General features: G+C 32.9%; 2 protein-coding genes across 4 annotated transcripts; both read left to right on the forward strand.

The window, feature by feature from the left end:
* Window positions 1-967: 967 nt before the first annotated feature.
* On the forward strand, window positions 968-3,465 carry LOC127101270 (uncharacterized). Its single transcript, XM_051038637.1, has 6 exons — window positions 968-1,172; window positions 1,251-1,333; window positions 2,206-2,292; window positions 2,522-2,670; window positions 2,872-3,003; window positions 3,108-3,465. Exons 1-6 carry the CDS (start codon window positions 1,034-1,036, stop codon window positions 3,295-3,297), a joined length of 780 nt encoding a protein of 259 aa, XP_050894594.1. The 5' UTR covers window positions 968-1,033; the 3' UTR covers window positions 3,298-3,465.
* Window positions 3,466-8,663: 5,198 nt separating this feature from the next.
* On the forward strand, window positions 8,664-12,931 carry LOC127101271 (SH3 domain-containing protein 2). 3 transcript variants are annotated; one of them, XM_051038638.1, is made up of 11 exons: window positions 8,664-8,821; window positions 9,009-9,089; window positions 9,638-9,760; window positions 9,867-9,936; window positions 10,041-10,192; window positions 10,713-10,814; window positions 10,984-11,184; window positions 11,710-11,772; window positions 11,902-12,054; window positions 12,159-12,233; window positions 12,661-12,931. In XM_051038638.1, the coding sequence occupies exons 2-11, from the start codon at window positions 9,030-9,032 to the stop codon at window positions 12,775-12,777; spliced, it is 1,116 nt and encodes a 371-aa protein (XP_050894595.1). In that variant the 5' UTR covers window positions 8,664-8,821; window positions 9,009-9,029; the 3' UTR covers window positions 12,778-12,931. The 3 variants fall into 3 exon arrangements, with proteins under 3 accessions (XP_050894595.1, XP_050894596.1, XP_050894597.1); XM_051038639.1 differs by having other exon boundaries at window positions 8,703-8,821; window positions 9,015-9,089; XM_051038640.1 differs by lacking the exons at window positions 8,664-8,821; window positions 9,009-9,089 and adding an exon at window positions 9,403-9,477 and having other exon boundaries at window positions 9,604-9,760.
* Window positions 12,932-14,496: the final 1,565 nt, after the last annotated feature.

Genomic DNA, 14,496 nt, shown 5'->3' on the forward strand with positions numbered 1-14,496 from the left:
ATAACTATCCTAGTGTTGGAACGAGCACAACCAGATAAATTCAGATGTACCTCTGTTGCAATATATGAAAAACTAAATTTATTTCATAGTACCTTTGTTGCAATATATGAAAAACTAAATTTACTTCATAGTAGACGTCTGTGACGAAAATACCATTACATAAAAAATAACACAAGCAATTAAAACAACTAGAATACAAATGCGATTACAACCATCAAAATAATTTTGAACATGTAATGCATCATCTTACGAGCGTCTTGGTCAGTCTTAATATCCACCCATTCGCGCACTTCTCCGTGTTGGTTAAACGTGGACACAAGCCATTGTATTCTTCTAATCCGTTCACCCTCTCCAATTTCTCCCTCTAACCAACTGTACAACGTCCGATTAAGACGTTCAAACGTATCTGTGTTCCAAAGTTGAACCTGTATCGGAGCCGCAACGACAGAAAATATTACATTAGCATTTCATTTCTGAATGTATGCAGACATTGTTGAAACAGAGAGAATTGAAATTGATGGTTGAACTAGACAAATTATGGTATTATGAGATGCGTTTGAGTGAAAAATATTGTATCCAAGGTGTGATATTTATAGAGACGGAACATCCATTGTACAAAACACGTGGGCGCCTGAGGGAATGACGCCCACATGACCATCACATGCAGGCGCCAGATGAATTGACGCCCACCAATCAAAATACACTCAGACGCCACTAGCATTGGCGCCTCCTCATGAGGAGTCCAATGCATGCGCCAATGCTATTGACGCCTCCTCTTTACAATGTGGGCATGCGCCACTTCATATGGTGTATCCTCTACCAAACTTGATTATTTTGGTATTTTTTTTGGATAATTGATTTTTTTTGATTTTTTTTTTTAAAAAATGATTATTTAAAAAAAAAAATCTAATAGTTTATTACGGTAAAAGCGCATAATAAACCAAAATGGGAATATTCTTGGAATAAAAAATATATATATTTTAAGTAACAAAAAAAAACGAGTTTGAAGAAAAGAAAACCCTTGGATTTCACAATGCAAGAGTTAGAGCAATGGAAGGAACATGTTTCTCATCTCTGGAATGTGGCAAATGATTATCTTCGCCAGCTTCCCCCAAATCAACTCTATGCCGCTGTTGCGGTCGCCGTTTTCACAACCCTGCTTCTTCTCTTACGTAAGTTTTGTTCGTGATTTTCTACTTATTTGCTCGATTCTGAGCTTTTCATTGATGGTTTTTTCTTTGTTTCTGTAGTTCGGTTTTTGAAACGCACCAAGTCTAACACCATTGTGTTGACTGGACTCAGTGGCAGTGGGAAAACCGTTCTCTTCTATCAGGTGATTATGATTTTTGATGTTAAACCTAAATTGTTTAGTTTAAATTGAAGTGATTGAATGTAATTTGGTGGTATTGGATATGGACATGCCTTTAATCTGAACTGCTTTTGTGTTTTTTATGCCCATTTTAGTCGAATGGGTATAGAGTTGTTTTGAGTTCACTTTCATTATATGCTTAATTTTGTGTTTATTTGTGAAATAAAGATGCAATGTAGGATACTGCTTTCTGTTTTAGGTTTTCAGCAATTTTTGCTTTTGAGCTAGGACTAAGATAGTGGGGTTAGGAGTGAGTGCTTAAAAGAACTGTCGACCCCAAAAATGGGACAGCGGGATAACGCGATAACGTATAGCTGCGGGATGGCAGTGCAGAAACGTCGGTGAAGGAAGGTTAGGGTTGAGTCTCAACTCAAATTTGATTGGAAAATCCAAAATTACCCTTAAAACGTTTTAAATTTAAGGGATAATTTGGGTTTTTCAGAGGGGAAAAGGATAGTGGGACACCGCCCCGCCCGCTATTTACCCTATAGCGTCCGCTATAGTGTTCTGCACCAGGCTCTTCCCATAGCGGCCGGCCTCCGCTCTGCAATATCGGGATAGTGCCGCTATTGGCCACTATTGACTACTCTGCTACGAATGAGGTTTGGAACTGCGCAGTGTAGTCTAGTTTGTAGTAATAAAGCGACATACAATTTTAGTTATTTAAGAACAAATATTGTTGGTATACTTTTATGTGAGGGAAAAGAAGAGTTAGGATTAAGTGGTTGATCATAAAATTAAAGTTTCTTATTACATTAGGAATATTATCATTAATTTTTTTCTATTCAAATTTGCGCTAACGTAATGTTCTTGACACACTTTTATGTTTGCGTCAGCTTAGAGATGGCTCTACTCACCAGGGTACTGTTACATCAATGGAACCAAATGAAGATACTTTTATTCTTCATGGTGAAACAACGAAGGTAATGTTAACCTCCTCCACTCAAGTACGAGTTTGAACTTTTTTGGATATGCGGATATTGTGTTTCTCGTCTCTACAAAATGAATATATTTATCTTTTATTGTTAGGTTGAAGAATGTTTTTGGATTGTTGAAATTATGTGTATAGTCTCATGTTTGTATGATATAATTGTGAAGACAGATATACAATAATAGGCCAAATATCATCATACGTTTCTTTGGTTTTGACAGAAGGGCAACATAAAACCTGTTCATATTGTTGATGTTCCTGGACATTCTCGTCTTCAACCCAAATTGGATGAGTACATACCTCAAGCAGCTGGCGCTGTCTTTGTGGTTGATGCTTTGGACTTCTTACCAAATTGTCGTGCTGCCTCAGAGTAATTCCCTTCTCCACTCAGCTGTTGGACCGTCATCTTTTTATAAACTTACATTTTTTGTTAATCTAAGTTTTTCGCCATGTTGGGGTGTGTTAACGATACTAAAGCATTATATTATTTACGTTAAACCATTTCTCAATGTTCTTGAGGAAAAAGGATTGGGAATTACAAAGATACTGACATTTTGTTTTATGAGTTAAGGTACCTATATGATCTATTGACCAAGGGAAGTGTTGTGAGGAAGAGGATTCCTCTGCTTATTCTCTGCAACAAAGCAGACAAAGTTACTGCTCACACTAAAGAATTCATCCGCAGACAGCTCGAGAAAGAAATGTATGGCTTCAAGTCCTAAACTGTTTCAGTTATTTGTCTTCACACCCAATAGAATGTTTGGTTTGTTTTAACTCTACTATTGACTCATGTTATCCTCTTTTCAGTGACAAATTACGGTCATCAAGAAGCGCGGTTTCAGAAGCTGACGTTACAAATGAGTTCACTTTGGGAGTACCTGGCCAGCCATTTTCCTTTACTCAGTGCTCTAACAAAGTTACAACTGCAGATGCTTCTGGTTTAACTGGAGAGATATCTCAGCTACAAGAGTTTATCAGAGCATATGTGAAGCCATAGTTGGATATAATGTTTAAATTAAGGTTTTTGTTAAATTAAACTTGTTATGAATGGGATTGTTCCTCTTGGATGTTACTGCTACGTGTTAAAAATCAACACAGTATGAGGTTGTCAGGGTAGAAATCACTATGCTTGGATTCAACTATACTGGATCATGGATTTTCCTTATCTGTTCTCAACCGTCCCCATACCTTTTATCCATTGAAGTTAACGACTTGTGTCCAAGCTATATAAAAAATATTGCGTAAAGTGCAAGGATTTTGGTTAGAATACTTTCAAGTTAATTAAAGCTTAAGATATTATATACCCGAAAGTTGAAAAGAGGGTTGGCCAACAAGTGCTTGCTTTAGAACCCAGACTTGCAATATATCTAAAATTTGGAATTTAATTTCCGAACGCTTCTAAAATGCAACCAATTATGTGTTTTTCTGAATTCGGCTAGTATAAAAGTTTAGAGTATCTTCTGATATAGGAGTACATTTTTTTATTTGATCTGTTCTGTCTATTATCTTTGATTTCTTTGATTAGGATATAATTTTTTATTTAATTAAAGGTAAAATATGTGACAATCAAAAAGGTTGAGACATGGTATAGAGTGATCTAACATACTTTTGTTTGGAGGGAAAAAAACTAGACCTTTGAGTCCAGTCGTGCTACATCATTTGATGTAAAAACATCGTCTTCCATATTTCAAGTATCTTTGGAATCGTCTTCTTGGGGACACATATCCCCTGCTGTTACCTCCGAAGTCCAATTTGTTCAATTTGCTGATGTTGTTCTTAATGTTTTCTCAAGAAATCTTTCAGACATCTCACTACTTTAACAATTATATATACTTAAATTATGTATACTTAAGTAAATAGTTTAAAATATAAGGCTATCAAAATATATTAAATTTATAACAAATTCACTACTAGGAAAAATCTTTAAAGGAATATTTTTTAGGGGATATATTGTCCATATCAATGGCTTTGACGGTCATACCATCCAAAAATACAAATTTTTTCTAGTGATTACATAATTGAAAATCATAAACATTACCATTATTGTAGTGGACGTCATATTTTCCTTTAATATTTTCTTTCTACTTATGTGTGTGATGATGGTGACATACCAAAACTTGAATCCTATTATATTAAATATAAAATTGTAATATTAGAATCATATTTGTAAAAAGCCATTAACATTATCAGAAGATTAATGGATCTATTATAGGTCACTCTGGAGTATCTCAAGTGCTCAATATTCTTATTGTTCACAAGACTCTATATATCAAGAACACAAACAATAAATTGATCTTTTTCACGCAGTCAAAATTACAATACATTTTGAAAATACTTAAAAAAAACTCTAAATTAAATAGTTGAAGCAAACAAGTTAAGAATTTTGATAATGAACCATAACCGTTCATATGCAAATTTGAAAAAGAATTTGTAAAATTTGAAATACATGAGATCATAACTAAAACAAATTGATTCTTAGAAGTATAAAGTAACATGCGATATTTTTTAATTTGTAAATAAGAAACGAATGTAGAATTTAAGAAAACAGAAGAGCATGCTGCTTTGACAACAGTTAAATTGAAAGATGAAAATCGAAAAGGATGTAGACCTTATATCTAAGGTTGAAAATTGTTGGCGCATCCATTTCCCTTAAAGAGGAGGCGCAAATTTTAGTGGTGCATGCATTTTCTAGCTCATCTGTAAAAATACATAGTCTTGTATGCAATATTTTTTACAACTCTTATCCTACAATCACATTTTCTTTCATTCAACTTCACTCTCCTTCAAGTTTTTGAGTTTAAACCATGTCTGAATACATTCACAAGCGAAATACCGATTTAATATTTTCCGCCGTTGCGTCTTCGATAAAGATTCGACTTTGGAATATAGATCCGTTTGAACGTCTTAATCAAACGTTGAACAATTGGTTAGATGGAGAAATTGGAGATGGTGAAAGGATTAGAAGAATCCAATGACTTGTGTCCACGTTCAACCAAAATGGAGAAGCGCGTGAATTGATGGATATTAAGACCGACCGATACGTTCATAGGATGATGCATTACATGTTCAAAATCATTTTGATGGTTGTAATCGCGTAAGATGTAGTAGTTGTTTTAATTGTTTGTGTTGTTGTTTATTTAATGGTATTTTTCTTACAAAATTATAATATGAAATAAATTTAGTTTTTCATATATTGCAACAGAGGTACATGTGAATTTATCTGGTTGTGCTTGTTCCAACACTAGGATAGTTAGTACGATTGTAACCTGACTGGCGGTATGAACTACATAATCTAACCATTTTGTTCGCCATATCCATTTCGGTTCGAATACGGGTGCTGTTTGGACGATCTTTTTTCTTCCTTCGCATAACTTCGTTGTGCCAGACGATGTCCCCTTGATATTCTGGCCAGTAATCCTCTTTTGCCACTACGGTAAAACTAATTTTATAAACATTTGATAGGCTGGTGACTTTGTAAACATCAGATAGAAAGTAAGGTGAATCCCTTCGAACCTTTGAACATGCCGCAATGACATAGGAGCAGGGCGTACGAAAGGTTTGGAACTTTCCGCAGTCGCACCAACCTCTATCTAGTTCGACTTTATATTGTCCCATCGGCATGCCCTCATTGTGATCCATGGACTCGGCAATACTATACCAACCTTTAGTATGGTCAAACACCCTGACCACATGTGTGTTTGTTTTGGTAGCTTCATGTCTAATGAATTTCATTAAAGCTTCACTAAACAACTGCCTAGATTGCAACACTGAACTCCATTTGAAATGCCTGGTCTCAAACAGCGCCCCTAGCCTGAAATATGTTGCATGCACCAAAGCGGTTATAGGTAGGTTACTGATGCCTTTGAAGACAGAGTTCATTGCTTTCACAAGATTTGTTGTCATGTGGCCCCAACGTTAACCGTTATCGTATGCCCTAGTCCACTTCTCCAATGGAATACTGTCGATCCACCGTACTACATCTGCGTTTGACAATCTTATTTCTTCACGGTAGTGTTTGAAAGAAAGTTCTGATAATGCATAACCTACGTTGACAACCTTCTTCCGCAATGTTTTGTCTTTGATCTCCCGCATAAAATTCTGAGTAATATGTCTAATACAGAAGACATACGTCGAAGGAGAATCTTGTCAGCCATTATCAATGTTATTATATGTACTGATGATTAAAGGGTGTCTGTCGGAGGAATCGGCGATAACACATCTTAAACGAATCAGTTATTCATGGTGCAAGACCAACTCAACAATATATGACATGGTTTATGTCGGTAACAACGCAACAATTTGTGTCTGAGCCGTAGTATTTGATTGATCCACGCCATATAGCTTCGTCATCGTATGCCCAACAAGTCCCCATCCAACATCAATGTCAAACCACCTAAACCCAACAACCAACTTCACACCATTAACCTACCACATACACCCAACAACCAAACACCCAACTTCGCAACTCACTCATGCCATCCACCAACAACCAAACACCCAACATCGCAGTCCATTCATGTCACCCACCCAACCACAAAACTAAGAATCAAACCCTATCCACCAACAACCATACGCTTCAACCACAATCGTCTATAGTCCAAATGATTCATATGGATCACTTCATCGTAACCCCCACCAATGACCACTCAAACATCCCATCACCAAAACACACAACCATTGTTTAATTATAGTACACCCTAGGAATCATTGCTTCATTTCCAAAACGATTCAATGTCCCAATTCGGGCAACTATATCATCCACAATCCACCCAATCCCATCGACCTAACTACGATGACATGGACACCAAACTCCATTACGGAAGCGCCGTTGGCTAGAGTCCCCCAGATATTGGGAACAAATGATAACACATCTACCAAATACCGCTGGAACTTCTGCCGGACCTTCACACCAACCATCATTTGATCAGGTAAGCAAACAAAGACCCCAAACACCTCAGGAAAATCGTGGGATACCTCGAAGACAAACTAACGCACCTGGATGTGGAATAGGGGGACGTTCCGATTGAGCCGATCATTAAATTTTTGTCAATCCCATTTAACATTTATTATATCATGAATAATTTTTTTTTCTTTCTTTATATTTATTATTTAATAAAAAAAATTAAAAATTAAATTAAAAATTAAAAAATAAATAATATAAGGGTGTATGTGCCATATAAATTGACGCATACACCACATGCAAAGCCATGCGCCAAGGGCATTGGCGCTTCTTCATGAGGCAGCCAATGCATGCACCACTTCATGAGGCAACCAATGCATGCGCCACTAAAGCTGACGACTCCTCTTTAAGAAAAATGTATGCGCCAGTTCATCTCACCTATCTGTTTTCAAATGTGATTATTTTAGAAAAAATATTTAAAAAATTGTTATTTTAGGTTTTTTATTTAAATAACGGTTATTTAAAAAAACTGATTTCGAAGCATTCCAGGACATAGAAACAATAATTAATTAATTAAGTAATTACGTTGAATGGATTTTTTTACTAAAATAATATTAATTAATTAGATAATTAGAAAATAAAAATAATAATCAAGGACAACATAATAAGAAGTTGTTTAAAAAGTTTACTCAAGGGTTACAAATTAAAATGTAAAAATAGTGATAATTAGTTTTGTTATATTAAATTATTTTTCTATATTAAAAGTAGGAAAGTAGATACTAATTGATTTTCATTGTTATAATCTCAACCATTAAATTTTTCATTGCCACATGTCATACTTAAAAATGGAGCAGATTCAAATTCATGAAAGAGTTGGCTCAAGATAATATTTTAACTTTAATAATGAGTTGTTCAAATTTTATATATAACATTTTCGAATGTGCAAATGAGACAATTTATTCTCATTGTTTTCCCACAACTATTAAATGATTATATGATTATGAGCCATAGTTCTATATTGATTTAGATATTGTTTTTTTTTTCAATTAATTTGAATAAACAACTTATTTGCCGTTTATAACACAAATCTTTATTAAAATAAATATTTATCTTTATTGTATAAACTAATAAATATATATATATATATATATATATATATATATTATATATATATATATATATATATATATATATATATATATATATATATATATATATATATATATATATATATATATATATATATATATATATATATATATATATATATATATATATATATATATATATATATATATATATATATATATATATATATATATATTTTTTTTTTTCCATATGTTATTTTTTAAAACATACAAAAAAGACTCGATTTTTTTAAGAAATATGCTATAAACTGTTTTAATTACACTTGGACTTTATTTTCTTCTTACCTCTTCTCTTTCAAATTAAAAAACATTTTTATTAACATTTTCCTTCTTTATCGTAACAAATAAATAAATAATTTTCCTTCTCCCCATTTGAAACAAACGTGCTAACATGTTAACGAGACTACAACAAAATTATCCGTTGAATCATCATCCATCTATTTCTACTACTACGAGTGCTTAACTTCGAGCTGGTAACTAAAAAAAATCATCTTTTATATGCTTTTTTTTAATTCAAAAAATTATAATTGTATTTTTCTCAAATAAAATATAATATTTTCGAAAGAAGGATCCAAATCCCAATGAATCAACGTATTCACTTCTGAAATCTTGTTTTTCCGGTGAATCGGTGGTGTAAAACAAAACTTTCACTCTGATTAGTTGCAGATTCGATTCATTCCGATGGATGCTATCAGAAAACAAGCTTCGAAGCTTCGAGAACAAGTTGCTCGTCAACAACAGGTTCGAACACAAAACCTATCTCAAAATTCATCCTCAGATCTTTCCGTTTTTCATTGTTTCCGTTCAAATTCATTTCACGTTCTTACAGTTGTCTTCTCGTGCCGCTGTTTTCGCTAAACTGTTATTGTACCAGTTTTCAGTATTTCACGATTATAGTTTAGTTTCGATTCTATAGCATTGTGATTGTGATTTTTATTATCGTGAAATTGAAACTGCTTAGTACTATTGGATCTAATCGAATTCCACACTTGCATTGCTTGCATCAATGATTACATGCTATAGATTGAAGTTGAATTTTATGCTTGTATAGGTTGCTTATGCATTTGATTTAACTATGTAGCTGATTTTGAAATCACTGAGCGGCGGTTAATTGCGTACTAGTAAATATGTATGTCACCGTTAATTATCGTTGATTTTGTTTTAACAAACTTTAATTCAATTTTTTTTGTTTTTATAACTTTTTATGTTCCTGTCTCTTAGTTGTTTCTTCGTTTTGATTGCTTTGGATATCAAGGTGTTGATGAAAATCTGAATTATTGCTGTTCTAGGCTGTTTTGAAACAGTTTGGTGGCGGTGGTTATGGAGGTTCAGATAACATGGTTACCGATGAGAGAGAGCTTCACCTACATCAGAGACTTGAGAAACTTTATATATCAACACGTGCAGGGAAGGTTAGTTTGCTCATTGATGGTTATCTGATGCTTTATTTTGATTTGGATTTCATCTTAATTTGCTGGTTCTCTCTAAGGCTGATAATGGAAACTGTTGTGTTTTCAGCATTATCAAAGGGATCTTGTTCGTGGAGTAGAAGGTTATATTGTTACTGGATCCAAGCAAGTTGAAATAGGTAAGTTAGTAAGTAATGATGGTTAATGAAGCTTCTGTATAGGTTTAATACAATTAGTTTGCATAGAAAATTGATGTTGAATTTATTTATTTTTCATTAAATAGGAACAAAGTTGTCAGAAGATAGTAGGAAATATGGTGCGGAAAATACGTGTACCAGTGGGGGTACATTGTGCAGGGCTGCAATAAGTTATGCACGAGCCCGTGCCCAAATGGAGAAGGAGCGTGGAAACTTACTAAAAGCTCTTGGTACACAGGTTAATTGTGTGTTTGTGACTTGAAGAAATAATGATGTTTGTTTTTCTCATAACCGAACTGTTTTACTGAATATGAATGGGATTTACAGAATTGATCTTTGTTTGGAAAGCTTGGGCCTCATTTACTTCGTTATAGAATTTTCTGTTTTTGTTTCCTAATATTTGTGTGAATTTTACTTGCCAAAAAGATGATACTAGATTCTTGAAATGAACAATTGTGGATTGTTTAGAAACAATAAAAATGCCAAAAGAGTTCATTATTTCCAAAATGCAACATCCTTAACTAGCATTTCATCTTCTTTCCATCACAATGGTTCATTTCAAGAGTCACACATCTTATTTGCAAGTTAAAATGAGCACATACTTTAGAAAATGAAAACGGAAAATGTTTTCACAAAGTAAAGGTTTGGCCAAAAGCGTGTCTCTATTTGTAATAGTAGCTTGGATTGTTTATTTACCAGTGTGTGATTTCCATCTCTGCCTTATAACTCTGATTGAAATTGTACCCCATGCTGAATAGGTTGCAGAACCCTTAAGGGCAATGGTGATGGGAGCTCCATTGGAGGATGCTCGGCATCTTGCTCAACGTTATGATAGAATGCGACAGGATGCTGAAGCCCAGGTATTATGGGATTTATTGTTCATTTGACTTTTCAAAACTTGTTGCTTCCGTTTAAATTTCTCATCCACTCTGTAGTTTTTGTCTTCTCCCGTGTTTCAGTACATGTTTTATGAATGATTGTATTTACCTATCTTGACTTGTATTTTCTCTATCTTTTGAACCTAGACAGGCTATTGAAGTTTCTAAACGCCAAGCAAAAGTAAGAGAAATGCCAGGCAATTCTGAGAATGCTATGAAATTAGAAGCAGCCGAAGCAAAGCTACAAGACCTGAAGACAAACATGACTATATTGGGAAAGGAAGCAGCTGCAGCATTGGCTGCTGTTGAAGCACAGCAGCAGAGGTTAACCCTTCAACGCCTTATAGCTATGGTATTGCAGCTTTTCCTTATGATTCTGTGGTTCTTCTGTTCAATGAAATTTTGGATCTTAGTTATAGCATATAATTTTTTTAATGGCACATTGTTAGTGGTTAATTGTTACTCCCTCTGTCCCAAATTAGAAGACGTTTTGGACATTTCACACGAATTAAGAAACATAATTAATTTTGTATGAGAAAGAGAAATTATATATAACTTTACAATGTTGTCTTTCATTTATTACACATGAAAGAGAATTTAAAGAATCGTAAGAAATGGAGGGTATATTGGGGGAAATATCACTAATGTTATTGGAATTGTAAAGTGACTTATAATTTGGGACAATTTTTTTATGGGAGTAGTATATATTTACACTCTTGCCAGGACTAGAGGGAGTAGTATATATTTACACTCTTGCCAGGACTCGAACTCTGCACCTCCAACTCCTTTTTAACACTTAGCTCAATATTTCAAGTCACTTGAGTTATAACAAATCATAACTTCTAATTATTCGCACATTTTATTTCTACTAATGAAGGTTGAAGCAGAGCGTGCTTATCACCAAGTAGTCCTACAAACTCTTGATCAACTTGAGGGGGAGGTAAGCACTCATTCGTTTTATCATTTTGTTGTTCGATTTGTTTAGAGAAGTCAAATATTTCAATTGATATATCGGTAATTTTCTCTGTTATAATGTATGATTATATGCTACATGTATATTTAATGATAGATGATATCCGAAAGACAACGAATTGAAGCCCCTCCTACTCCTAGTGTGGATAATAACATGCCACCACCCCCACCATATGAAGAAGTGAATGATGTTTATGCTTCTCAGACACATAATGGATCAACGGATAGCATGGGTTACTTCTTAGGAGAGGTTATTAAGAGACCTTTTCTTATACATAGGGTCACATAGATATTAAAAATTGTAAAACAAGTGGCTGCTTTCTCCTTGGTAACTTTTATTTACTCTTCATGCAGGTTTTATTCCCATACTCTGCTGTGTCCGAAGTGGAGCTGAGTCTATCTGTCGGTGATTATATCGTCATTCGAAAGGTTTGTAGCTTACTAAATCTGAGTATATAACTATAGTTTTCTTCTATGGACCAAAGATGGCTTATCTCTTTCTCTCTTTGGATTATTGAATTGCAATTTCAACCATCATTTCACTTATGGTAAGTTGGTAACAAATTAAAAGAAGTTTCAAAACTGATACAGGAATAACACAACTAAAAATTGTTTATTCCATTATCTCTTAGTGAAGATGCGTTTAAGCTTAAGACAGCATGATAACCTACTACGGAGTCAGAACATGATTGATTACGTTATCATTGATTTGTTTGACCGTCTATTTATGATGTATCTAGAATGTTCCAGTTCAAGTAGTTGTGGTTCACCATCTATTAGCTTAGCGTCATTTTGAAAGGAAAAAATAAGGTCAGATTTTCTTATCGCCCCAATATGCATGTTGTGTTTTCAACAGGTGACAAACAACGGATGGGCTGAGGGTGAATGCAAAGGTAGAGCAGGCTGGTTTCCCTTTAGTTACATTGAAAGAAGGGAGCGTGTTCTTGCAAGCAAAGTATCTGAAGTGTTTTAAATCTTTTTCCTGCTGGGTTGGTTTCTTAACCGAGGGATTTTGTATGTGTGCATGTTTTGGCTATGTAAATCAAAATTGATTTGTGATATAGATGCCAATTTTTCTCTTGTGATTATTATTTTTATATATGAATGTTTTGCTATCTGTTATTTTACTCCACTTCAAAAGAAGAACATTGTGGACTATGTTTTGGATCTCCCTCTAACGAGTGATTGACCTAAGAAAAAAGAATGAACACTGATTCAATTGAGACTATCAAGACAACCAGTCCAATCAGGGATCATTAGAAAACATAATCCCTTTCCCTAGAGGCCTTCAAATATATTGCAGTATCCTTAGTGACAACATAATTATAGAACATAAGGAAGATGCTTCCGTTAGTCTAACATATGTTTAGTGAAACAATTATATGAAATATTATTTTATTAAGTTATGTCAAGTTTTTGATTAACTCTCCTAGCATAAAGTTTATTTGTATATATATTCTATCTTCAACCATTATATCTTTTAATGTATTAAGATGTTTATTTGACTCTAAAATATCTGAGTCGATGATCTCAGCAATGTTGGATATCCTATTTCTTAGCATAAACTCTTTTTGTTTTCTATATCAATTATCATGGATTGGTCTTTTTCAACAATACAATTTTGAATTGTTCAAGTATCTTAATGATTTTATGATTTTATGTACGTCTTTTCAATATACATGTAAATAAAATTATATATAAGATTCTCAGTCAAAAATATAGAAAAATACTCAAATTTTTAAATTTTCGTATTTTCTTCTAAGGGAGTTATCAATATACATGTAAATAAGATTATATATAAGTTTTTCATAGTCAAAATGTATGAAAATATTCAAAAAAAAATTAAATTTTCTTATAGTTATAAGCGAGACCTAATAGTCTTTCTTAGTAATTAAAATATCTTATAATTTATTTTATTTCATAATTGATAAAAATCTTGTGATATTTGAATGATATCTTAATAATAATAATTTATTATAGATTTTTTTAGTTTCACACTAAATTTATAATATTGTTCACTTAATACACTAAAATTGATATATTATTTTAGGAATATAAAGTTGCACTCACTAACTTTTTAATACTTACAATTTTTGTATATTCATCTCAAAACTAAATGGGATAACTAATTTTAAAATGTTCATCTCAAACATAAATAAGACAATTATAATATTTATTTCAAAAGAAATGAGATATTTAACATTCTATAATGAGACAATTAACTCATAAATAAAAATTATGTTAATTAAAAAACCATCTATTTTGTGTCTATTAACACAGTTTTTCAAGACTGCACCATATTATTCCATTAATGTTTCCACTAAAATAAAATTTTAACATTCATCTTGTGTAAATCCAAAATTTATAATGAAAAAGGTGTCATGAATTTCAAAATAAAATATTTAAAAAACAAATAAAATTTCTCTTTACAAACATTCACACATGATACCCTAAATTTTAATGATGTTATCTTTATCAGTATCTTAATTTGTTTGAGAGAAAGAACAATAATATTTTTGTACAGATTAAAGTTGATTATTCTAATAGTCATTACGGAATTTAATTTAGAATAAATTCTTCATCACTCAATTTTATTCTTTGAGTATATATCTTTCAAAAACTCAATATCCGCAAAGAATTTTGAAGATTTTATATTCAAACATTTCTACAAAATTATATTATCACAACGCAT

This window comes from Lathyrus oleraceus, chromosome 7 (genome assembly GCF_024323335.1).
Source record: "Lathyrus oleraceus cultivar Zhongwan6 chromosome 7, CAAS_Psat_ZW6_1.0, whole genome shotgun sequence".
Classification (NCBI taxonomy): Eukaryota; Viridiplantae; Streptophyta; class Magnoliopsida; order Fabales; family Fabaceae; genus Lathyrus; species Lathyrus oleraceus.

Coding starts and splice junctions, on each gene's coding strand:
- LOC127101270 (XM_051038637.1), top strand. CDS start 1,034: ATGCAAGAGTTAGAGCAATGGAAGGAACATGTTTCTCATCTCTGGAAT. Junction 1,173..1,250: donor AACCCTGCTTCTTCTCTTAC/GTAAGTTTTGTT, acceptor TTGTTTCTGTAG/TTCGGTTTTTGAAACGCACC. Junction 3,004..3,107: donor AGACAGCTCGAGAAAGAAAT/GTATGGCTTCAA, acceptor TCCTCTTTTCAG/TGACAAATTACGGTCATCAA.
- LOC127101271 (XM_051038638.1), top strand. CDS start 9,030: ATGGATGCTATCAGAAAACAAGCTTCGAAGCTTCGAGAACAAGTTGCT. Junction 9,761..9,866: donor TATCAACACGTGCAGGGAAG/GTTAGTTTGCTC, acceptor TTGTGTTTTCAG/CATTATCAAAGGGATCTTGT. Junction 10,193..10,712: donor TAAAAGCTCTTGGTACACAG/GTTAATTGTGTG, acceptor CATGCTGAATAG/GTTGCAGAACCCTTAAGGGC.